Source organism: Pseudorca crassidens, chromosome 2 (genome assembly GCF_039906515.1).
Source record: "Pseudorca crassidens isolate mPseCra1 chromosome 2, mPseCra1.hap1, whole genome shotgun sequence".
Taxonomy (NCBI): domain Eukaryota; kingdom Metazoa; phylum Chordata; class Mammalia; order Artiodactyla; family Delphinidae; genus Pseudorca; species Pseudorca crassidens.
Window position 1 is genome coordinate 125,570,912 of NC_090297.1, and position 27,101 is coordinate 125,598,012.

Consider the following 27,101-nt stretch of genomic DNA (forward strand, 5'->3'; position numbering starts at 1 on the left):
GGCCTCAGACCTGCTTCTGTTCAAGACCTTGCATAAGACCCAGAATCCTACACTAAGAATGCTTGAAAGACAAGATTTGGGTGGGAAAAAAAATCTACACTTAAGGTTCAGTTCACAAAGAAATTTCATACCCAAATCAGTCATTGCAATAACCCTGTGAAGTAAACAAGGCATATTTCATTCTTACAACTAAGTCTCAGGAAGCTTAAACCCAAGGTCTTTGAGAAATTTCTTTTATGAATCTTTATTTATTTATTTATGAATCTTTATTTAAGGAATGTGGCATGACTTAATTCCTAAGATCATATAGTAGCCTTAGGGCTTAAGCATAGGACTGTGTTTTTAAGTCCGTATACATCTTACCCCCAAGAAGTAGCCTCCCCTTGTGTTCTTTGATCCTGATGTCTTAGTTGAATAAGCTCTTGCAGTCAGGGCTGCCATGGGAGTCCATGCAGGTTGTGCACTGTATAACTCTGAGGGATGCATTCTAAGCTACATGAATGTGAATGGCACATCCTCAATTTATGGTGCACAGCATGGAGAATCTTTTGCAACAGCCCTTGGTGTTGTGCAAAATCTGAGACGGCTTTGAGGAAGGAACATGTAATCATTACCAAAAAAATCATTCTCTTAAAATGTAGAAGTTTATATGAAAGCTGTATTGGCCATGGCGCAAGGAGGTATTTCCAACTAGTTTTTATACAGGGCCCTATTCTCTTATAAGAATTCAGCCCTTGACAGTAGCTGAGTATCTGTATGGGTTATCACATGCCATGGAAAGAGAGTTCGCAGCAAGTGATATCAACAGTACACTGTGTTCTCTTTCAGATTTATTGAATGCACATTACTGTGTCAAGTAATGAATTAGACATTCCAGGGATGTGGCCCAGTTTCTGCCTTTAAGGGGATAGAATTTCACTGGGGAGAAAACACACATACCATAATTTTAAAAATAACAAACTAGGGGGACTTCCTTGGTGGCGCAGTGGTTGAGAGTCCGCCTGCCAACGCAGGGGACACGGGTTTGTGCCCCGGTCCGCGAAGATCCCACATGACGCGGAGCGGCTGGGCCCGTGAGCCATGGCCGCTGAGCCTGCGCGTCCGGAGCTTGTGCTCCGCAACAGGAGAGGCCGCAACGGTGAGAGGCCCGCGGATCTCAAAATAAATAAATAAATAATAACAAACTAGGTAACATTTTTTTTAAAAACTGTATTTAAGTACAAAATTGCATGTTACTGACTAAGCTCGCAGTAGGAGGCCAGGAAGGGGAGTTTGTCACAGGTTGGACTAGTTAAGGACTTGTTATGAAAACAGTGGTAAGGGTGGGGGATGCCCGAGATGAATCATAAAGAGTAGATAGAATCTAGGTGGATACGTAAGAGGATTTGGGGGTGAGGAAGGACCCCCAATAACAAAAACGAGACATTAAAACCCAAATCCAAAAAGAAAAACCCAACAGTGCAGGCTATCTTTCTCATCTCTCGTTTTGCTTGGTGGTCATGAGCTGCTCCGTGTGGAAGTCAGGCAACTGAGAAGGGGAGATGGCTGAAGAAGGCGGGAGCCTGGGGGCAGTTAAATAAGATGGCCTCCATTTATAGAAGCTGGGGCTGCAGTGCAAACAGGACTTTTCCTAGTTGGAGCAGATCCCCATTACTCTGCTGGAGCTGGAAAGCAAGGGTAACATCAATTTTATAAACTTTCTATAGGAATATATCTCCACAGTACACTGGAGGGCTGGGGAGGTAAAATGTGATCTGTAGCAAAACTGAGCCTGTAGTTGCATATGTATCAAATTTTCGCTGTATTTCAAAGTATATGTCATCAGGTACAGCTCAGAATTGAAGCTGGAAGCCAGAGTTGAGAAAGAGAGTGAAATTGGCATATTTATATTCCACAGTAATCCTTTTCCCATGGTCTTGTTTGTCCATGGAAAAACGAATAAAATACTGAGCTATAAAACCCACAACTGCACACTGAAACTTGCGGGGGCAGGGGTGATGGGGCAAGATGGAAACAGAAGGAGCAGCTGGTCTTTTGAAAACTTTTCAGATGTACTGAAATAGACACACTTCATCTTCAGTGTAGAAGATGCCACCAGGCAAAACTTTGCATGGAGGGGGATTCGAAGGATCCAGTGACACTTCAGTTTCCCAAGAATTTTCTTTCACAGCAGGTCGTTTAATACGGCTCATCCATGCTGAATGATAAACAAGAGAAAATAAATTAAACTCAGGAGGCTAAAAGTTGCAAAAATTTAAGTGTTGGTAGTAAAGGTAAATGGTCACTAAAGGTCAGAAGAGTAAAGGAACTCTTTCAGATGAGTTACAAGATGCAGGACATTCACTAAGGCACAGGAATGAGAAGAAAACCCTAAAGCAACGGTTCTCACCCTTTCAGGTGCTTACCACCTAGACACGGTGTTGAAACACAGACCCTGATTCAGGTCTGGGTGGACCTGAGATTCTGCATTTCTAACAAGCTCCCTGGTAGTGCTTAAGTGGCTAGTCCTCAGAACACACAGAGAAATTTTGGCGGTACAGGCTTTGTCTTCATGTCTAATGAATATGAACGGCATTTTGATAGATTTTGAACAGTGGAAAGTCAGAAAAGTAAAAGAAGACGTATTTAAATGGAAAGAGAAATTAGAGAACATCAAAACTCGTGAAAGGTACGGTACTAGGTTCTGCACGCCTGATTCTGGTGGGATATGATTTAAGGAGATGATGACAAATTTAGTTTTGAGAAGAGAAAAATGACACTTGTGTGTGTCAAACAATTCATTCTTGGAGGGAACAAGGGAGAACCAAGTAGGGTATGTCTGAATAACACCTTTCAAAGGGAGAACCAGATTCTGAGACTCTGCTGTCATGGTGAACTGCCAGGGTAAACCACAGTTCAGCAGCTGCAAGCGTGCTTGCCAATTACAGAGATAAAAATGTTTCTGAAAACAAAATTTCATATAAACCTCCTCTCTGAGGTTGGCATTGTATCTTCCTGTGTATCTTGGGTGTAGCTTTTACCCAGGCAGAATTTAGACTCTAGAAACCAAATGACGTGATAAACAGAACCAGTTTGCAGAAGAGTCAAAATAACCCAGCAAGAATTGAAACCACAAATGCACGAGGAGTCAGTTATTCACCAACCAAATGCTAATAGGAATCAGCACAGAGGACTATGAGTGTTAGCTCAAGGGCTTAAAAAAAACTGATACATGGTGTTGAGTGTGATAGTGTTCATTTTACCTTTGGCTTGTTTTAGAAACACACCCTACTTCTTCCACTCCACCCTTCCTCAGTGCCATCACACAATGGTTTCAGTGCAAAAAAATTACAATACTGGAGGAGGAGGGTGTCTGTGACTTACACCTCCAACCTGGGTTCTAGAAGCATAAACGTTAAGAACATGATCTTTGGATCTAGATGGATGCAAATCTCAGCTTTGCCATTTATTCAGTGACCTCAGGTAGTTAATTAAGTTCATCGTTCCTTCACCTTACAATGGAAATATTAATAGTACCTACATCCACAGGCTTGTAGGCAATCTTTAATGATTTAAGACATGCAAGACACTCAGAACAGTGCATGGCATGGAATTAATGTTTGATAAATGTTTGTTACTATTGTAACTAACTCTGTCACTAGCTCAGGCACTATAGGAAAGTTATTTAATTAGCTCAATTATCAAGAGAGTTTGAATGCCAAGGTCCGTTCCAGAACTAAAATTCTATGATTCTATTGTCACTTTGGCCAATAAATTTGAAGTATCCCAAGGCAGCTGGGCAAATAATTCTTCTTTGCCACGTCCTTCTAGAATGTCTGGTGAAGTGTGCAAGACCTGTGTTGATGGGGCAAGGCTTCCCTTCCAACTTCTGTTCACAGCTCCTCAATACACCATGGGCTCTAGGTAGTTCTACTCACTGGCCCCTGAATGTTTTCAGAGTCCTAGTACCATACCATTTACATCATTTCCCTCTTCCAGACTGCCTTCCCTGCTTCTGTCCATACACCTAAATCCTATCCATCCTTAAAAAACCAACCCAGGTTCCATCTTCTTTGTAAGGTTTTCTGCGGTCACCAAACATCTTCTGTACTGAAGCAGTCTGGCCTTCAATACAGAACTCATTGACCATTACCATATTCTGCCTTTATTTTTCTGAAGTGTTTTTTCTATATTTCTGTCTTAATTTCCCAACTAGATAATAATCTCCCTGAGGTCTGGCACAAGGATTTACTTCTCTTGGTGTCTCAGTCAAGCTTAACATTTTCCCAACAAAAAGGTGTTAATAAACAGCTATTGATTGGTTCATTGTTAAAATCAGTGAACCATTAAACTTAATATGGCAATTAGCTTAATATGGTACTTAATCCTAATGCTCGTCCTGCCAGCATCTCTTCCTGTCGCCCAAGGACATCTGAAAAATTGATCTGCTTCCATCTAGTGGCAATTAAAACACAGGTGGTTCCTGTGGCCAGAAAACAGCTCTGGGTAGATTGTGCCAGAAAAGACTTTCACTCAGTGGCTGTGAGCATGAAAGAAATCTTTATGTCTTGTGGATTTCCTGCCCACAGAGATAGGGAGTTCAGCCTAGAGAAGAGTCAGGGACCCCATCTACACTATCTAATGGAAGATGGGGCAATAAAAGAACATAGAATAAAAGAAACTTCACTGACCCTATGTCCTCATCCAGTTACCCCTCCTGACTCTTTCATCTCCTTCCAGCCAAGTTTTATGAAAAAGATAATGTATACGTTCTGCCTCTATGTTCTCCACCCCACTGATTCCTCAACCCCTGGCTACAGGACTTCTGTCATGACCTCAGCATTGAAAACAATTTCCCTACTGATACCCTTATTATATCCAGTGGATCGTGGCAGTATTTGAAATAGTTTCCATTTCCCTTTTTCCTTAGGATCATGACCCCGTACTCTCCTCATTTTCCTTCTACAGCTCTGGGAACATCTTCCCATTCGCCTTTACCTTAGCTGACTTCTTTGATATTGACCTTCCTCTGGCTCCTACCCTCTCTCCCACATCCTCTTCCATTCTCACCCTGCACATACTCCCTGGGTGATTGTACCTGCTCCTGAGATACAATTACCTCCTATAATGTGAGAACCTCCAAATCCATTTCTTCTGCCCCAAGGTAGCCCTTTTGCTACAGATAGAATCAACAGACTATGGTTGAACCACAGACACCTACATTTTAACAGGTACAAAACTGAACCCATGATTGCCACCTCCAAAACTTCTCATTCTTTCGTGTTCCCTTCTCAGTAAATAATACAGTAGAGATGGTAACCATCTACCAGTTCCCACATCAGAACCATGGCAACTTACTTGATTCTTCTCCCTCTCTCTTAGCCAATTAATAATCATATTCAGTAGATTCTACCACCAGTTATCTCATGAACTCATCCTCATTGCTATTGCCCTAGACAGACATCATCAGCTTTAACCTAATAACTTCAAAGACCTCCAAAACAGTTCTTTGCCCCCAGAGTCATTCATCTCCCATGTTTGCATACTTTTATGCAGAGTGATCCTCCCAAGATGCAAATTTCAGCATGACATTCACCTGCTTCAACCCCTGTTACTAATACCCCAAAGACCTCAAGATTAAGTCCATACTCCTTCATATGGCTTATAAATTACTTTATAATTGTCCTCTGTTGCCTTCTGTCTCTCCAGTTTTTCTTTCGTACTTTAAACTACAGCTCACTAAACTACTAAGGACTTGTCAATAACAATCTGTGGTTGGTAGGATGGTTGCCTGAACAAGAAACCAACCTCCTCAGGCACCATCTTGCTTCATTTCCTCCAGCATTTGGAAAGGTACCCAGTTGTCTAGCTGGGTAGTCTGTCACCAAAGTCTCATCTCCATTGTTCGTTTGACTTATACTTTCCTTCTTAATATTTCAAAGCAAGTCACTAAACCCTGAAACTGAGAAGTGTTTTGCTATCTTCATTTCTGCCCGGTAGGCCTTGTATTTTCACATGTATGTGTTTCTGCAGTTGAAGAAATCTGAGGTTCAAGACCAAGCCAAAAAACTTCCCCCTCCTTGGGGGAAGCTGCAAGTAGAATTCAGCCTCCCCACCTTTCCCGCATTTCTGAAGGTCAATGCCTCTCAGAGGTCATTTGCCATCTTGTGCTAGGTGCTGAGGGCCTGGTGTCTGGAATTATACCTTTTTCGTAGAGCCTGGGATTCATTAGTTTTTCAATAAATCCTTGTTGACTTGAATGTTTCCTGAATACTGTATTTAGCCTTGCCCCCATGTTCAGCCAGTATAAGAAGAAATAAACCGTAATGCTTCCAATCCTCAAAGAAAATTCAGAAGCAATCAGAAAGAACTGTCTTTACATGAACTACCCCTTCTTAATAGGGCATTACTTGTTCATTCATTCATTCAGCTCCTCTGGCACTAAAAAAAACTGACAGCTTTTAAGGAAGGTTAGTAGATTTATTACTTTATCTGGAAATTTCATTTGGATGAGACCCCATGTAAATAACTAATAAGGAGCTAATGTGTCTAGCTATAACAGGAAGTATTAAGATACTTAATACTTACCCTCTGTAAGCAGAGGGTAGAGAAGACATCAACAGATATCGAAACTTCTTGCTGATAAAACTTACCTTCTCCGAGACTTTTTGCCTAAAAATAGAAGAGAAAAATGGCATCAGAAAAAGGAGACAATTTCAATTTTTTATACTTAGAGAGAAGGGAGATTCCCTCTCTCAAAACTGTTTCTTGAAGTGTATTTTGTATTTGTTAGGTGGACCGCATGGTGTCTAAGGGGATTTAAGGTACTGTCTTAATGTTCTAATTCGAACAGTGGTAGAACAGACTCATTCATGCAGATGCTTCTCAGAGCACCGTTTCATCCGCTGTGCTGCTCATAAAGACAGAAGTCCAGCCTGAACTATCCGATGATCAGGCCCCATGTACCCATTCTTGTGTTTACACATCCCGATCTGCCATCTTGTCCTACCTGCAGATTCTTCCCTAAGAGATTCAGCTGCTAATACTGTAAGAATATGTATCATTACACTTCACGCCATCTTCTCTGTGAAAACCCACAAGAGAAATTACACTCAGGTCTCAGTGGTAGGAGCTACATGCCTCATCTGGGTAACCACTGTATTCTTATCTTACAAACACAGTGAGTATCATTACTGGTTATGTTTCCTTCTTTGACTGGCTGCAAGGAAACTCAGCCAGATCTGAAACCCTCTTCTATCCTAACTTTACCCCTGGCTCTGACTTAGTTTTGGTATTCTAAATTTTGGCCTTATTTTTCTTACTTTTAAACTAATTTTAATTTGCTGTGTTGAATGCATTTGGTAAACTATCTTACATTCTTTTTGAAAAAAAGCAGACTATAAATAAGTAGATGAATGAACTGCAGAGCTAGGCTCCAGAGGAAATAAAAGCAAAAAATGCTTTTTGAGGGGAAAAAAAATCACTGGGAGGCAATATATTTCTGTGTCTATAAACTAGAGCTCTAGATCATCCAGTCTGGGTCCAGGTCCTTTTTTGCCTACTGTAGTGTGTCTTTGAATAGCGACTTATTCTCTCTCAGCTACCATTTCTTCATCTGTGAAAGGGTCATGATAATTATATTTTCCTCACTGAGTTGATAAAATGTATTCAAAGTATTTAGGCCAGGGCCTAGAGCATAGAAAGTGCTCAATTCTTGTTTTAAACCTTTAAAATGTTAGAAATTACTACTTTAATTATTTCTTCCAAAATTTAGCCAGCTGGTGACATGAGCCAAAAGCGCTTGAGCAGGGAGAATTAAATCTGAATGAATTTCAGATTCCATTCATTTTCATATGAATATATTTTTCTTTTAGGAACAATGAAACACATACATGAGCAAGAATCTGTTCCTATTGAGAAAGTTTCTTTTTCAAGAAAAAGGGAACTAAGGGGCCTGTGTTCAGTTTTGTGCCCTGTTCTCACCCTGTGTGTTGGTTCAGGTAAACAATTCTTCTGTGGGTCAAAAAATAGAGCCTTATTAATCTGAAGATCAGTGGTTTTAGGGAGCATATCTGGATGGGAGTCTGATCTCTGATTCCGGCCGCTGCTGATATGGAATTTTAGAGATTTGGCCTAAAACATCATTGCTTCAGTTTCCTCATTTACTGAACAGGGCCAGTAATGATGCCTAATCAGAGAATGATGGTGCTAGGAGAAAAAAAATATTTCTAGACAAGCCCATGCACAGGGAGGCATGTTTCTGGAGCCCACCCTTATTCTTTTCTCCGAAAAAAGGAGCTGAAGTCTGGGTATTAAGACAACTGGGGCAGGGGCCAAAGTACAGGTTCAGAAGATCCATCTGAGGACAGGACAAGGGTCAAGAGTCTGGTCATTTCATTGGCTTCTGTGCTCTAAATATTTGCTTGTCCCCTTTTTCCAGCTTTTGGAACACCAAAAGCCTATAAAATTATCAGATTGATGAATACTGTATACATGCAGATTTATTGTATTAGAAAAACTCATTTCATTGGCTTCTGTGCTCTAAATATTTGCTTGTCCCCTTTTTCCAGCTTTTGGAACACCAAAAGCCTATAAAATTATCAGATTGATGAATACTGTATACATGCAGATTTATTGTATTAGAAAAACTCTAGGGGTTTAGCCTAGGAACCTATCCATCATTTCTAATAATTGTCTCTATAGGAAAAATATTCTTCGTGTTTCAAAGAACTAACTTACAACTAAAAGTTTTAGAAGGCGAAGTCACTGGAAAGTTGGAGCTATCAGAAGATGTTTCACAAATGAAGAATATTTAGTGTGAGATTAAAGATACCCTGACTTTCCTACAAAGTCAGTGATCTTTTGGGGCTTCTGTTCTCTTGTGCTCTTTGTTGGCATAATTGTAACTAGCCTAACTGCCCGTTATCTGTTTCCTGTTTGCCCCACACTGATTCCCCCAGTAGGGGCATGCAGTTTTCAAGTTATCAGTTTGAGATCTTGTACAGAAATGACTCCAAGGTAAAAAAAATTGCAAAACAACCCCACTGCTTTTCTCACCACTGCTTATAGTACAGCCTTAGGCAGCATCCCACCTCCTGCACCCCACCACTAAATACACATGACTTCAATTCTATTCTTTTTATTCTACTAACATCTATTAAAAGATTTTGGAATTTGGGAATATCTCCTTACTAAGGTGACTCCCAGCCCCCAAGTCCTTAATGGTTACTTAGATAATAGCCCTCTTATCCCAGAGGGTGGAGTGTAAATTACCCACTCTATTCTCCACCCCCTCACTTCTGCCAAGGTCACTCAAGGCAGGAGGAAAGAAAGGATGATTGGGGGCGGTCTTTAAGTCTCAATGGAAAAGATGATCAACGGTGGGAGAAAAATCTCATTCTTTTTTTGCCTTACTGCCATATTTAAGTAAACAGCATAGTACTCTAAGACAATGGGATCTAACCTTAGCAGAAGTTCCAAGAGCAGGAGCAGAGACGTTTTAACTGCTCAGGGCTCTTACTTTACAGTTACTGAAGTTCTTGCACATCAACAGCACCCCCGTCCATTGTGTTTCTGGGTTGGTTATAAAACTAATCTAGTACCCTTAGTCTTAAATTTGGAATGAAAGATCAGGTCATAGCAGAAGACCATTAGGGATTGGTAGATAATCTTCCTGCAATTGCCAGTAAGAATGGGTGGTGGGGCAGCCTTTACATACTATATTCATGGCATAGAATACATACTAATTAATTTGATGGAACTGAAATTACAATGGCCCCACAGAGGCAACACAGAGCAGTTGTTTAGCAGTTGTTTTGAGGTCACTGATGGCCCCTGAACTTGAAGCAAGGTTATCTTTAAAGCTGCCTAATATCCATACATGTCATAATCTTGAATGTTTCTGTCTGATGACTTTGGCCAAATGTGGCAGCACATACCCAAGGCCTGCCTGACTGTGGGCCTCTAACTGGCAGGTTTGTCCCGCTTGAGGGTTTGGACACACTCAGGAGGGAGGTGAGGGCAGTGATGCTGTTGTTCTTCTCCAGTGGTGTTTCATCTACTATTCCAAGCAGCAGATACTAGTTTCTTGAGGCAGCCCTCCTTAATTCCCCTTCTTCTCTCGTCCAGAGTGGATGGAAAGCATGAGTATGGGGTACATTTGGTTAAAGCTGTAACCTTGGCGAATAGACACTGGGGAGAAAATGTGGGGATTTCCCTAAGGGACAATACAACTCCCACATGTCAGGAACCAGACAGGTATCATCTGACTCTTGACAAGTCTAGGTATTTGGGAGAAGTGCTTTGAAAACCTTATGGGACATTAGATTCACTTCCTAGTGGAATTGCACTGAAATCAAAACCATGTAGGCTCTTATAGGACAAGATCACATATCCCCTTTTTTTTTTTTTTAGAATTAAATAATAGCAAAGAACCATTACAATTTCTCATTTGTCTGTTAACACCCTAGCAAGGGTGTTAGCAAGGTACCTTGAAGACAGTAGGCATTTTTAGAAGATTTGTCAGAATGAAAAGCAAAAATCAGCCAACTTGTTTTGATGAAAGTGTGTTCTGGGCTGCTTCACACATCTCCAGGGACTGATGTCTATAGAACCCAGAGCTTGGTATCCTGCTTTAGCTGAGGCTCTCATACTTAATTTCCTGTGGGTTTCTATGTTTTTTTCCACTTTAAAGTTGTATTATTTTTGTATGAAGGTAAACTCACATACCTTTTTTTAATCTCCTTGCCAGCCAAATGATAAATGCCAACCCAGAGAATGTGGTAACCATGACTGCCACCGGAATGAAGAGGGGGTTATAGTCACCCTCCTTGATTTTTGAGAAATTCCTGTCCACTTCTGCAAGAGAAATTAGTAAGGCATGTAGCATGAGGCCACAAGCATTATTTCCTTAGTGCCTTCTCATGACATTAAACTTTCTTCCTTGTTACATCTTCTAATAACTGTCCATTTGATGCTATTTGACAGATGAGGGAATCAGCATGGGAAAGCCCGTGATGAGTCTATAGCAGAGAAAAGACTAGACCAGCTTTTCTAGCTCAACGCCTATAGAATCTCAACCCACGGATTTGTGATTCATGGAATTCCTGGGAGATGTACCTAAATATTTTGGCAAAAAGTGGTCATCATTGTATTTAGCTCCATGGCCTTGTTCAATGGTTGGGACTCAAACACAGAGAAGAGCTAAAAAGTTAAGTACAACTTCAGGAAAAATAAAAGCCAGTGACCTGAACCAGGCAACTTATCAATAAAAGGAATCTGTTCTCTGTCCTGGCTATTGTAAATAGAGCTGCAAAGGGGATATATGTATATGTATAGCTGATTCACTTTTTTATAAAGCAGAAACTAACACACCATTGTAAAGCAATTATACTCCAATAAAGATGTTAAAGAAAAAAAGGAATCTATTAATGCTTTGAAGCAGCTGTGCAAACATATGCACATGCTGTTACATGCCAAGGACCTGCACTAATGTGTCTTTCAAATGATGTAGTCCTGGGCTTCCCTGGTGGCGCAGTGGTTGAGAGTCCGCCTGCCGATGCAGGGGACGCGGGTTCGTACCCCGGTCCGGAAGGATCCCACGTGCTGCGGAGTGGCTGGGCCTGTGGGCCATGGCCGCTGAGCCTGTGTGTCCAGAGCCTGTGCTCCGCAATGGGAGAGCCATAGCAATGAGAGGCCCGCATACCACAAAAAAAAAAGAAAAGAAAAAGAAAAAAAGATGTAGTCCTACCATTTCCCTCACAAATAAGTAAAAGGATACATCTATATATCCTCTTATAAGTATGAACTAAGTTCATGTGGGGACCTTTACTGAAAAAATACTGATATGAAAAAAACCTATCTTCTGATACCACCAATTGAAGAAACTTACTTTTGCATATTGGCACAGCATCTGACTGTCCCTTATTCTTCATATTACTTTGATGAACCCTTTCAAGGTGCTTCCATCCCCACACCCAAATGTATAATGGAAAGGTGGTGCAAGTTCCCAGAGGATCCAAACAGAGGACACCTATGGACTGCATGAGGATGCGGAAACGGACACTAGTCCAGCCTTAAAAGGAAATGCCCCATAAACCTGATGTACAATCCTCCCCTAAAGACTCCATGCCATGTCCCCAGTTCCCTACCCCACTTCCTGGGCCCGGGCCACAGAGAGATCAGCTTCTACAAATCCTACCATTTAAAGACTTCTGTCATTGGTATAGATAGTCTCCGGAGCAAACATGGGTAGCTATTCTTTCACATGCTAATTTAACATGGATTAATTGAGCATCTATTGCCAGGTGCTGTGTCAGGTGGGGGGTATATAGAGATGAGGAAGACACATCCTCTTATGCACAGACAGATTTGGGAGGCATCAGACTAGTGATAATTGAGAAGTATCCATTACTTTGGGAATTAGGTGGACATTGGCGACTTTTGTAGAGACATTTTAGTAGACTAACAGAGAAGTGAGATTGTAGTGGAATAGAAAAATGGATAAGAAATAAGTCAGTATAGACAGTGAGTTTAGATGTTAAGGGCTAAGATAGGAGGAGTTGAGAATTGGCTGAAAAAAAAAGGGAAATCACTGTCATTGAAGAAAGAGGCAAGAGCAGCCAATTTATGGTAAATTAATGTGTACAAAATTTTTTAAGCGACATACATTTAGCAAAATAAACTTAAAAGTTTAATCTATCTTTCCCCACCATCTGCTTGTCAATAAGCTACCTCTTTAAGTCTTTAATATTTTGGGGCAAACTTACTTTGACATATTGGACTAGGGCTGGACCAGTTTCCAGATGATCCACAAATAGTTTTCTTTGCCCCAATTAACTCAGCTCCTTCTGAGCAGCTGAAGGTACACGTGGAGGTAAAGCCGAAGTCGACCAGGGGGTGACTACAGTCCATGGCTCCAAAATCGGGTGCTGTTAGAGGCTCACACTGAATCACTTCAGTGAAAAAGAAAAAATCAGTATTTCTGAGCAGAGACCCTCCCATGACAAACAGTTTTTAGGCAAACTGCCTAACTCAACTGTGGAACCATTGACATGAATCTAACATTTCTAATTTCTAGAAATTACTTCTGATGATGCTTCCAGAGTTTATTTTCTTGAGAATGATGGAGAATGGTAAGTCAGAGGTGAAACCAGGAGAACACAGAAAGCCCTGGGTGGGCAGGGGAGCACTGGGGAGAGGAGGGGAGGGCTGGCTCTTTCAGATTGCTGCCCCAGCCCTGGTAACTCTCCGTCTGCTGGAAGTGCTATGCTACGTGGCCTTGGCCTCAAGAGCTCTTATGGTGCATTATCAATGAATGTAGAGAATTTCCACGCTTTCACCTCTTCTAAAGTCTACCCAAGCAGTTGTGAAAAACATCCCCATTCTGTGAAACAAGTCCCTCAACTTTTATAAAATTCAACAGGTTGGTCAATTAGTTCTATGATTTCAAAAAATGACTTGGATATTTCTTTTGAGAATTCAGCCACTTAAACTAGTGAGTCAAAAGCATAAATGTAGAAAATGTAACCAAAACTTCGCAAGTTTAGACACCACCAGTTTTTCCCCTAAAGAGAGAATCTTCTTGACAGTAAAAAAGAAAAAACCAAAAAACACCATATTTCAAATGAAAAACAAAAAAATCAAGAGATTGTGTTTTTGTTTTTCACAGAATTTGCTATTCTCCTGAGAGTTCATGGAGGAGGAAATCTAAAAAATGATTTTGAGAATAAACCAAATAAAACAATCAAAAAAGACCTCTAGCCGCCCCCCCACTCCCAAAAAGGAAATTGCTTGCTGTTAAGTAGGACACCACATAAAATAGGTGTTATTGAAAGGAGAGAACAACAAAAATTCAACTGCCGTTCAGCAAGACTGATTATTTATGCCATAGCAATGAGAAAATAAAAATAAAATAAAAATGCAGTATAGGGCTTCCCTGGTGGCGCAGTGGTTGAGAGTCTGCCTGCTAATGCAGGGGACACAGGTTCGAGCCCTGGTCTGGGAAGATCCCACATGCCGCGGAGCGACTGGGCCCGTGAGCCACAATTACTGAGCCTGAGCGTCTGGAGCCTGTGCTCCACAGCAAGAGAGGCTGCGATAGTGAGAGGCCCGTGCACCCCGATGAAGAGTGACCCCCGCTTGCCACAACTAGAGAAAGCCCTCGCACAGAAACGAAGACCCAACACAGCCATAAATAAATTAATTAATTTAAAATATATACAGTATAACCACACTGTATTGCTGAAAATTATATATATGTTCTGTGACATAGTCTCAGAGATATTTGGTTGTTATTTTTTGTTTGTGGTTTTTGTTTTAAATTAGTAACAATAACCTCTTTGAAAATCATCTCAGTATAATCTAAGTTAGGTTAAATTATGCTTCAAAAGAGGATACAGACTTCTTAGCAAGACTCTACTACATTTGCTCAGTCTATAAACACAGGATTGCCATGACAACTCTCTAGTCTGAACAGTTAGTTACTCACCTCGACATGTTGGCTTTGGAGATGACCAGTTTCCAAATGGTCCACAAGTGGTTTCTTCAATCCCAACTATGTCTGTTCCCTCAAAGCAGTTGAAGGCACACTGTGATGTGAAGCTGAAGTTTCCCAAAGGGTGAATACAGGCCATGGTACCCAGCTCTGGGGCCTCCAAAGGCTCACACTGAGTCACTTCAATAAGAAAAAAAAAAAACACTGGGCAGTGTTCCAGGGACCTGATGACTGGGTTTGAATCTTAGCTCTGATACTTGATAACCAAGTGTCTTTAAGCACGGTGACTTAACCCCTTCAGCTTAGCTTCTTTACTTCTAAAAGAGGGATAATGATAATTGTATTGACTTCCTAAAGTTGGTGTGGGAATTAAATAATTTAATGCAAGTCAAGGACTTAGAGCCTGGCTCATAGGAAGCTTTAATTAAACATTAGCTAATCTTATTTTCTTTGGCATTACCTGGGGAGAGAGCTTTTAAATGTAGATAGGTTTAAGTGGGAATGACCAGCTCAGTTTGGAAATAACTGTCACATCAAAGCCCCTGAGTATACTAGACTGTTGAAAGTAGGAAGTTCGGAGAAAGACTGAGTGTCCATAACTGGTCTTCTTTAAAAGGGGAGAAGATAAAAGCTTTAGGAAGCATCTTAGCCTGGATTCTGCCTTCACCATCTCTAGCTCAGTTCCAGAACTTTAGTTCTTTTGATTTTTCCAGTCCTCTCCAGAAAGTATGTCTACTTCCTTGCCTGATTGGTGGCATAATAGATCAAATTAAGACTTGGAATTCAATCTTCACATTTTAGGCCCTGCCATGTCATTTAGGCAAATATTGCATCTCTTGTGTCTTATTCCTTATCAAATTTAAACCATCATTTTAAACTTCTTCTTGAGAGTTCAATGAAGAATGAATTCCAGAAATTAGAAGAATTTTAATATTTTCCATATACAGTACAAGTCCAAATGAAAGTAACTTATGTTGTCCCATACAGTTCATGCCCACAAGCAAGTGCCTAGTCTCAATCTTACAGACGCAGTGATAAGATGCTGACTGATCTCAAGTTGCTGTCAGTCTACTGGGGAATACAGACAAGAAAATTGATGACTTCAACAAATGTGGGATAAATAAGAAAGAAATATATGGAGCTACTGGAACACAGAACAGGGATGCTTAGCCTGTCTTGGCATCCAAAGAAAGCTTCCTGAAAGAAATGCTCCCTGAACTATTATCTTCCAGGTAAACAGGTGTGTTAGTCATGTGCAAAATGAGAAAGCCCTGAGCAAGTCAATGATTGATATACAAAGCAATATGGTAAGTGTGGAGAACTACAAGCATTTTGATGTTACTAAAAGGAAAGAGGAGGCAAGGGATGATGTGAGATGAGATTAGGGAGAAAGATAGGAGCTAAGACAAAATGCCTTTATCTTTTTTCATTGGTTTAATGAGTATCTACTATATATCAAGCATTACTCTATGCCTTGAGGAGTTTAGATTTTATTCTGTAGGATGAATGGTGGGTAGAAATTAAAGGGTGGATGGTCACGTGTGTGTGATATTTACTTGATATTTAAAATTGATCAGATTGCCTATGGTATGAATAATATATTTGAGAGGAGCTAATTTAAAGATGTGGAACTCAGCTCAGAAATAACTGCAGTAATCTAGGAGGAAGATAATAGAGGTGATAAGGTAGAGTTAATAAGTAGAAGACAAATTGGAGAAATAGTAAGTTAGAAAAATGAGTAGTAACCTTCCAAGACTGAACCAGGAAGAAATAGAAAATATGAACAGACCAGTCACAAGCACTGAAATTGAAACTGTGATTAAAAACCTTCCAACAAACAAAAGCCCAGGACCAGATGGCGTCACAGGCAAATTCTATCAAACATTTAGAGAACAGCTAACACCTATCCTTCTCAAACTCTTCCAAAATATAGCAGAGGGAGGAACACTCCAAACTCATTCTATGAGGCCACCATCACCCTGATACCAAAATCAGACAAAGATGTCACAAAGAAAGAAAACTACAGGCCAATATCACTGATGAGCATAGATGCAAAAATCCTAAACAAAATACTAGCAAACAGAATCCAACAGCACATTAAAAGGATCATACACCATGATCAAGTGGGGCTTATCCCAGGAATGCAAGGATTCTTCAATATATGCAAATCAATCAATGTGATACACCATATTAACAAATTGAAGAATAAAAAACATATGATCATCTCAGATGCAGAAAAAGCTTTTGACAAAATTCAACACCCATTTATGATAAAATCCCTCCAGAAAGTAGGCATAGAGGAAACTTACCTCAACATAATAAAGGCCATATATGACAAACCCACAGCCAACATCATCCTCAATGGTGATAAACTGAAGCCATTTCCACTAAGATCAGGAACAAGACAATGTTGCCCACTCTCACCATTATTATTCAACATTGTTTTGGAAGTTTTAGCCACAGCGATCAGAGAAGAAAAAGAAATAAAAGGAATCCAAATCAGAACAGAAGAAGTAAAGCTGTCACAGTTTTCAGATGAGATGATAGTATACATAGAGAATCCTAAAGATGCTACCAGAAAACTACTAGAGCTAATCAGTGAATTTGGTAAAGTAGCAGGATACAAAATTAATGCACAGAAATCTCTTGCATTTCTATACACTAATGATGAAATTTCTGAAAGTGAAATTAAGGAAACACTCCCATTTACCATTGCAACAAAAAGAATAAAATACCTAGGAATAAACCTACCTAAGGAGACAAAAGACCTGTATGCAGAAAACCATAAGACACTGATGAAAGAAATTAAAGATGATACAAACAGATGGAGAGATATACCATGTTCTTGGATTGGAAGAATCAACATTGTGAAAATGACTCTACTACCCAAAGCAATCTACAGATTCAATGCAATCCCTATCAAACTACCACTGGCATTTTTCACAGAACTAGAACAAAAAATTTCACAATTTGTATGGAAACACAAAAGACCACAAATAGCCAAAGCAATCTTAAGAAAGAAAAACGGAGCTGGAGGAATCAGGCGCCCAGGCTTCAGACTATACTACAAAGCTACAGTAATCAAGAAGGTATGGTACTGGCACAAAAACAGAAATATTGATCGATGGAACAGGATAGAAAGCCCAGAGATAAACCGATGCACATATGGTCACCTTATTTTATTTTATTTTTTTTTTTTTGCAGTACGTGGGCCTCTCACTGTTGTGGCCTCTCCCATTGCGGAGCACAGGCTCCGGACGTGCAGGCTCAGTGGCCATGGCTCACGGGCCCAGCCGCTCCACGGCATGTGGGATCCTCCCAGACTGGGGCACAAACCCATGTCCCCTGTGTTGGCAGGCGGACTCTCAACCACTGCGCCACCAGGGAAGCCCAAGTCACCTTATTTTTGACAAAGGAGGCAAGAATATACAATGGAGAAAAGATAGCCTCTTCAATAAGTGGTACTGGGAAAACTGGACAGCTACATGTAAAAGAATGAAATTAGAACACTCCCTAACACCATACACAAAAGTAAACTCAAAATGGATTAAAGACCTAAATGTAAGGCCAGACACTATCAAACTCTTAGAGGAAAACATAGGCAGAACACTCTATGATATAAATCACAGCAAGATCCTTTTTGACCCACCTCCTAGAGAAATGGAAATAAAAACAAAAATAAACAAATGGGACCTAATGAAACTTCTAAGCCTTTGCAGAGCAAAAGAAACCATAAACGAGATGAAAAGACAGCCCTCAGAATGGGAGAATATATTTGCAAATGAAGCAAATGACAAAGGATTAATCTCCAAAATTTACAAGCAGCTCATGCAGCTCAATATCAAAAAAACAAACAACCCAATCCAAAAATGGGCACAAGACCTAAACAGACATTTCTCCAAAGAAGATACACAGATTGCCAACAAGCACATGAAGGAATGCTCAACATCACTAATCATTAGAGAAATACAAATCAAAACTACAATGAGGTATCACCTCACACCAGTCAGAATGGCCATCATCAAAAAATCTACAAACAATAAATTCTGGAGAGGGTGTGGGGAAAAGGGAACCCTCTTGCACTGTTGGTGGGAATGTAAATTGATACAGCCACTATGGAGAACAGTATGGAGGTTTCTTAAAAAACTAAAAATAGAACTACCATACGATCCAGCAATCTCACTACTGGGCATATACCCTGAGAAAACCATAATTCAAAAAGGGTCATGTACCACAATTTTCACTGCAGCTGTATTTACAATAGCCAGGACATGGAAGCAACCTAAGTGTCCATCAACAGATGATTGGATAAAGAAGATGTGGCACATCTATACAATGGAATATTACTCAGCCATAAGAAGAAACGAAATTGAGTTATTTGTAGTGGGGTGGATGGACCTAGAGTCTGTCATACAGAATGAAGTAAGTCAGAAAGAGAAAAACAAATACTGTATGCTAACACATATATATGGAATCTAAAAAAAAAAAATGGTCATGAAGAACCTAGGGGCAGGGTGGGAATAAAGATGCAGACCTACTAGTGAATGGACTTGAGGACACGGGGAAGGGGAAGGGGAAGCTGGGACAAAGTGAGAGAGTGGCATGTACATATATACACTACCAAATGTAAAACCGATAGCTAGTGGGAAGCAGCCACATAGCACAGGGAGATCAGTTCGGTGCTTTGTGACCACCTAGAGAGGTGGGATAGGGAGGGTGGGATGGAGGCTCAAGAGGGAGGCGATATAGAGATATATGTGTATGTATAGCTGATTCACTTTGTTATAAAGCAGAAACTAACACACCATTGTTAAGATTATACTCCAATAAAGGTGTTTTAAAAAAAAAAAAAAAGAGTAGTGTGTTACTTTGCATAAATGTAGGGGGAGGTGAGAGAGTTTTTTACCAGAGTACCCATATAAATCATGGAACCATACACTGAGATAAGGAATACAAAAAGGAAAGCTAGCTGGGGACAATTGATTTTTCAGTCTTTTGGGCATCCCAAAGGTTATGCTTAGCATATTTGGAGTTCAGGCTAGATACATATTTGTCAGTCCAAAGTTCACATAGATTTGTGAGTCCACATAAGTTGCTAGGTTTGACCAAAGGGGGCACATAAAGTCAGAAGAGCAATGGACAAAAGATGGAAGATGAGATATAACAATAAGTGTATGAGCTTGGATAAGTGCCCATGAAGAAACCCAAGAAGTGATCATAGGTAGAAAGAAAACCAGGAAAGACTGATATGATGGAGACCAAGACAAAAACAGAGTAAAATGTTCAAAAAGGAGTGAAATGGGCATGCCAATGACATAAGAATTTTTTAAAATTTAGAAATCGAGTGAAAGTAAAGTATTGGTAGAAGTCATGGCTCAGGGATTGACTGAAATGCGTCAGATCTGTTCCAGTTGGTTGATCATTTACATGTATTTTGGCTTTAATTCTTTATCTATTCATTGCAAACCCTGCTTTTTTTTCTTGTAATTTTCTATTTTATGCACCAGATACTTCAAACATAGTTTTGAAACTCAACCAATATCAATCGAAGGACGTGAAGTTTCTTTCAGTAGTGAGTTGACTAGGTCAAAGACTCCATGTCTTTGAATCTACGTATTCTTTCCTTTCTGTTCCTACCACTGAGACTCTGAATGACTTCAATAGACCCCTGATGATGCTCTCCAGCTTCTCTCTTTTTGTTCAATCCATCTTATGTACCGCTTCTAGGGTAATGGCCCTAAATGAAGGTGTTTAGATGCTAAGTGGCCTCTCATTGTCAAATAAAGGGCAGATTCCTTCATTAGGCAGCTTTCAGTCTCCACAGGCTTACTCCAGCGTATCTGGCTTTCCATCACATTAAATTATAAGCATGTATAATTTCCACCTTGTACCCCCTGAAATGCCAGCCCAAGTAAATGCATTGGATTTATTATTATATTTTCCAACAGATACTGTATATCATGATGTGAACTTTTCTTGTTGGCCTTGCCCTGTCATGATCTTGAGGATGACGTGAAAAAGCAAGACTACCTTCTGCGTAACTCACCCTCCTGATGATAAATGCTATTGTTTCTTTCAATTTCAGAGTTCTAATGAATCCAGCAAGCTTACTTGATTATGAATTCCTACCAAGCCTGATTCATTATTGTAATCCTTACAGCTTTAATCCCAAAGCAATATTCTTTGTAACGCTCAAAAAGACTTTTTGAGAAGTGAATTGAAACTTCATGCTGACTTATGAAATCTTTACGGAAAGGTAACAGTATTGTGCAAGCATAGCCTACTGATCAAAACTTCTCATTTCTCAGAATGGCTAATATCATTTTCCTTCAACCAACTTTCATAAACTACAATACTTTACATAGGAAGAAACAAAGGAACAAAAGTGGCTTACCGAACTGACACTGGGGCCCGTAGTGCCCCAAATCACAGTTGCAGGTGTAATTATTGATGATTTCCATACATTGTCCATGGCCGCTGCATGACAAGGGTTGACAAGAAGCTTTAAGGGGGTGAGAAATTATATTAAGATGAATACTTTTTTAGTACTCCTAGTCATTTCTTTAAACATAGATAACTTTGGGGCTGTGACTACTTTAATAAACAGGAAAACTTTATTTGTATATTAATAGCATTTTTTGCATAAAAATCATATGCTAAAATTTTTATTTATGTAATATACTTGTGATACAGCCATAGACATTTTTTTAAGAATGAATTTACTAATGCTAATACTCTATAACATTTGAGGGAACTTACTGACATACATTGAAACTCTTGAAATTTCTTTGATTTTAAGGTAGTAAGTGTATTAAACTATCACCTGACCCCAATCGTTTCCGCCGTATGTTTGGCAATCCCTTTCTTTATAGAAAGTACTGAATAGAGATTAGAAAATCTGAACTTGCTACATTACTAGAGAGTCCAATTTACAAGAGACCAAATGAACTATGTTTCACTGTTAAGAATGACTTGGAAAAAATGCTGATTGCTTTGGAACTGTCATCATGGTCTCTACAGAAGTTTTCTTACACCACAGATAATGAAACACTGCAAAGTTTCATTATATAGAATTATATAAGATTAGACCAAGAAGGAAACATGGCACTAAGCCGCCTACTTTACGAGGAGGAAATAGGTGACATGAGCCTCAGCTCTTGGCTGGTTCCATCTCTCTGCTTCCACTTCCTTGCCTTATTATCAGCGACACTGATTGTCTAGCTCTTCCTCCTTACTTTCCACATATATTTATCATCTTGTTGTAAAAGTGGTTCAGGGGTATAGATTTTGGGTATAGGGACGAGCCTCCCACACCAAAAATGCTCAGAAGTGACGTGACTCAAGCTTATTTAGAGGACTGGACTTATTTCAGAATGCCCTGGCAACTTCTCTGCTCCCCCAGGTTTCCATGGGGTTAGTGCTGTCATTCTCAGAGAAGCAGTCTGCTCACTCCTACCTGTGTAGCAGAGGGCTGTCTTTGCTTTGTGGCAGGCGTCGTCATTCCATTTCCCTGCATCTTTTGCCCTCTTGATGTAGATCTCCACACAGTCTTCTTTACTCTTCTTGTTGTTGGGCTCCCCGTGGCCCCAGTTCTCCGCTTCTTCGGTGAGAGATTTGTTGGTCCCTACCCAGGTCCATGCCCCTTCTACCTTCCGGATTCCTATCCAGTAGTATTTAGGACTGAAGGGAAGCGTCTTGTTCAGGTACTCAATCTCCCCTTTGTTTTGTATGGCAACTAAATCCGTGTAATTTTTTCTGCAGAACATTCTAGCCTTTTCCCAGGTCATGGGTCTTTTAGAATAATGGTAAGTCCAGCAATCGGTTCCATGATGTGCGAAGAAATCTGAAAGACATCAGTGTGAACTATGTAACCTCGTGGTTATAGCTGAAAAGAGCCCAGAACTAATCCAGGCTGAGCCTGCCAGAGACAAGGAAGCTGACACCTCAAGAGGGTAAGTTACCCTCTTGAGGTGATGGAATTAGTCATTTGCAGATTTGAAGAGTAGAACCTAGAACCTCTAGCCCTAATCACTTTTCACCATGATATAGAATACTTTTGCTCATAGCTCTATTTTAGATGAATTTGGTGGCTTTTTAGATTTATTTTCATAAAACAGTTTTTTCTCAAAATTCTTTCAAGTAAAATTTAACCACCATTTTTTAGAAATCCATATGTCTTTTTCTTAGCAGTTGTCAATCATTTAAAGTTAATTTAAGTGTAATATCATATAGCCCTAAAATTTACTGTCCACTCTTTTATTTGGGGATAATTTCCTAAAGGCCAATATTTGTAAATAAGGGAGAAGTAAATTAAGACAGGAATAATGGCATACTTTTTTTTTTTTTTTTTTTTTTTGCGGTACGCGGGCCTCTCACCGTTGTGGCCTCTCCCGTTGCGGAGCACAGGCTCCGGACGCGCAGGCTCAGCGGCCATAGCTCACGGGCTCCGCGGCATGTGGGATCTTTCCGGACCGGGGCACGAACCCGTGTCCCCTGCATCGGCAGGTGGACTCTCAACCACTGCGCCACCAGGGAAGCCCCGGCATACTTTTAAGTAATCTCTTTTATATCAAAAAGATAATGTTTTACCATAGGAAGAGCTTCTTCTAGGGAAAGCACACAGCCCAAGCCTTATATATCTAACTACATAATAAAAAGAACAATTGAAAAAACCAAATGATGTAGGATTATGAAATTGATTTAGATTATGTTATGCACACAAAGGTACTCAACTGATGGTGTATAATAATCATATGGGTGCTTCAAATATGAGGGCTTTGAAGAAACCAAAACAAACACATAATTACACAATGATACCATAATAATATATGCCATTCTAAGCATGGTATGATCTATGTGAAACACTGTTATACCATAAGGTAAAGGTTTTCACAGCCATCACCATTTGTTGAGTTTTCACTGTGTAGGGAAAATACTACGGAGAAATACCAAAGAAAACACAGATCCAATTTTTATACTTTCCTAAGGATTCTGAGCAAGGAATAACAGATGCAAAGAAAACATAATTAATCTTGATCAACTTAAACATATCAAAAATGTACAGAGAACTGGGAGACAGTTATGATTAATGAGTAAAGAATGTCATAAAGTAAACCCTGCAGCAAAGGGTGGGGCAAGGTTAGGAGTTTTCTGGGGAAGTGAGAGGAAGAAAAGGGATGTTTGTAGAAAGGGTAGCTATCTACCTAATAATTTTACCTGTGAATATGTACACCCAATGGACATTTACCAAAATATGAACATACATTTTTTAAAAAGCTTAGTAATATATAAATATCATAACATACCACAACAGAGCACAGTCCAGACCCACAGCTCAAAAACATTCCATAAGCCCCTCTGAGCACTCTGACATTTCCATGGAAATATCTGCAAATAAAATACAAAATTATACTCAGACTTATGCTCTAAATCACAATTTTATAACAACTTGAGGAGATGCCTACAACTTTCTCAAAGTTCAAAGTATAACACTTATGCCTACTAAACCTGTCTGAGGCAAGAGATTTCTCAGACATCGGTGAAAAAGTAGAATTAAATTTGCCTCAAAACTGATGCATAGTTGATGTTATTGTTTTTTCATATTTTAGCCTCAAGTTGCTGATTGTTACTGTTCTGATTTTTTCTACATTTTAGTAATTTTTTTGTATCTACTTATCTGCTGAGCTGTCAGATGAAACTATTTGATATTTAGTATGTGTATTTTTAAAGTGTTCTTTGGTCTTTAATGAACTATTGATGTCTAGATTTAATGTTAAAATCTCACACTTGACTATGATGGGTCAGTGCTTCAAATACGTAAAAGAATTGGGTAACCAAAGAGACACTACTAAAAAAAAGGAGTTCATTTATTTTTCAACTAGAAAGAAACACATTTTGAGGAACTCAAATGACAAAAACACAAATTTTCTTCACACCTTAACACCATCTTTTCTGAAGTGTATCAGTTCTCAGGTAGCGCTAATGTTTAGTCACAAGAGTGCTAATTTCAGCCAGATAGTAGTACTTCTTCAAGAACCTCACCAGAGACAAGTCAAGGAGAAGAAATCAGCACAACTGAGAAGAGAGATTCTAGGAGCACTTTTTAAATTAAACTCAGCATTTTTAGTTTTGGCTTTTTTAAAACCAAATAGGAAATTAGTTGCTTCTTTTCCTTTGCCACCTGCCTCTGCATCCCAAGAAAAGGTTCTGTCTGAGCATCTGGAAATCTTTTAGGCTGAAAAGCTTACCATGGCTTTGCTCCGTCCTTCTGTAGTTCTTCTGTAGCACTTCAGCCTCTGCGCTCAGCACCAGAGGTCTCTGGGTCCTTGCCCAAGGATGGGTGTGCAGGGAGATTGCACTCACTGTCCCCAGAAAGGCTTACTTTCTTTTATTTCTCTAACCAAGGTTCACATCCTCCCCCTCCCCTGATCCCTCCCCTTCCCCCACCTCTTCTGTTCCTCTTTCCCCACCCCTTTCCTAGTCTGGTCTCTAACACCTACCCTGAGAAAAAAAGAGCTGCTGACCAAGGACATTATTGCTAGATTCTCCCTTCTTCCTTCACTATTTCCTTCCTCACTTCCTTCCTCCCTCCCTTCATTCCTTCCATCCTTCCAATCTCCTCCTTCTCCTCCTCCCCTTCTTTTTCTTCCTCTTCTCCCTCTCTTCCTTCTCCTCCTCCTCCTCCTCCTCCTTCTCCTCCTTCTTTCTTCTCCTTCTCCTTCTCCTTCTTCTCCTTCTCCTTCTCCTCCTTCTCCTTCTCCTTCTTCTTCTTCTTCTTCTTCTTCTCCTCCTCCTCCTCCTCCTTTCTTCTCCTTCTCCTTCTCCTCCTTCTCCTCCTCCTCCTCCTCCTTCTCCTTCTCCTCCTCCTCCTCCTTTCTTCTCCTCCTCCTTCTCCTCCTCCTCCTCCTCCTCCTCCTTCTTTCTTCTCCTTCTCCTCCTTCTCCTCCTCCTCCTCCTCCTCCTCCTCCTTCTTCTTCTTCTTCTTCTTCTCCTTCTCCTTCTCCTTCTCCTTCTCCTTCTTCTTCTCCTCTCTGTCTCTGTCTGTCTCTGTCTCTGTCTCTCTCCTTTCTTTTTATAAACATTAGACTAACTCCTGGTTATCCATGGTAGAAGGCCCCTGATAATTGAAAGCACCACACAATCAAAACATTATTTTGAGAGACACAGATGTAGAGAACAAATGTATGGACACCAAGGGGGGAGAGTGGGGAGGTGGTGGTGGTGGTGTGATGAATTGGGAGATTGGGATTGACATGTATACACTAATATGTATAAAATAGATAACTAATAAGAACCTGCTGTATAAAAAACAAATTAAATTTAAAAATAAGAAAGAATGGGAAAAAAAAACATTATTTCAGACAAATTTATAGTGTGTTAAACTTCAGTAGAGCTAACCCAAAAGACTGGATTAATTTCAGCTTTCTCCTCCCTCTTTCCTTGCTCACCCTCTAGTGGACATTCTTGTTAATGGCACCTCCTAAAAGTAAGTCCTGAAGGGAGCAAAGCAGCTCTAGCTTTTTGCCCTAGCGGGTTTCAGGGCCTACAGGTACATTTACGTTTCTGGAGGCTAAGATGTAAAGGAGATAGTCTGCATATAAAATTAGGACCTGTATGATGGAGGGTAATAGAAAGAAAGAGTCACTGACATAATCAGATTAGCATTTTTAAAAAGAATAACGATAGCTGTAGAGCTCAACACTCCATATTTATTACCTTATTTAACCTTTATAAAGCTTAAATATTACTGCTCCCCAGTGGATACCATTATTATCCCCATTTTTAAAAGTCTCAGAGAGGTTAAGAAAGTTGCCTTAGTCACAGAGCTAGTAAGAGACACGGCTGGGGTTTTGAACCAGGGCCAGTCGGTACTGGAATCTATGCTCTTGATGGTTAAGCTGCACTGCTGGAAGGAGCTCGGAAGACATATTGAAGTGGGGACCAACCTTAGCCAAGAAGACCCGGCAGTGCCAGTACTCCTGCTACTCCCCAAAGACATGTCTAGACCAGTGTTTCTAAGTCCTTTCCTTCAATTCTCTCAACCCTTGTCCAACCGGGCTTCCAACCACACCTGAGACTGCTCTTGCCAAGGTCTTCCACTTCAATGAAGCCAAAAGCCAGTTATCTGTCCTCATCTTATTTGACCAATCAGCTCCTAGATTTCCTCCTACTTCCCTGACTAGTCCTTCTCTGTTTCATTTGTTGATTCTCCCTCATCTGTCCAACCACAAAATCTTTGGAGTACTCCAGTGTCCACTGTTTTTCTCTTCTTATTTACCTTCACAAACTTGATGATCCAATCCAGTCTCTTCACTTTGATTACCAGCTAAATGCTGATGACTTTCAAATTTATGTTTGCATCCAGCCCATCCCCCTGCCCTGGGAATGTTCCCCATTCCCAGCCAAATGCCTACCTCGTATTTCCATTTAGTTCCTTTATAAGCCTCTCAAACTGTACATGTATCGAACTGAACTTCTGAATTTCCTCCAAACCTGGTGGCTCTTCCCACAGCCTTTCCCATCTCAGTAAATTATAACCCCATCCTTCCAGTTACATAAGCCAAAGATTTCGAGTTCACTGGGACTCCTCTCTTGTTGTCACAACTCATATCCAATATGTCAGCAATAT

At 40.2% G+C, this 27,101-nt stretch overlaps 1 protein-coding gene across 1 annotated transcript; it reads right to left on the reverse strand.

Annotated features, from left to right (window-relative positions):
- Positions 1-1,226: 1,226 nt before the first annotated feature.
- SELL (selectin L) lies at positions 1,227-24,860 on the reverse strand. Its single transcript, XM_067714292.1, has 9 exons — positions 24,721-24,860; positions 23,779-23,860; positions 21,930-22,316; positions 20,868-20,975; positions 14,468-14,653; positions 12,747-12,932; positions 10,708-10,836; positions 6,633-6,651; positions 1,227-2,197 (listed from the first exon to the last, which is right to left on the reverse strand). The coding sequence occupies exons 1-9, from the start codon at positions 24,721-24,723 to the stop codon at positions 2,179-2,181; spliced, it is 1,119 nt and encodes a 372-aa protein (XP_067570393.1). The 5' UTR covers positions 24,724-24,860; the 3' UTR covers positions 1,227-2,178.
- Between the last annotated feature and the right edge of the window lie 2,241 nt (positions 24,861-27,101).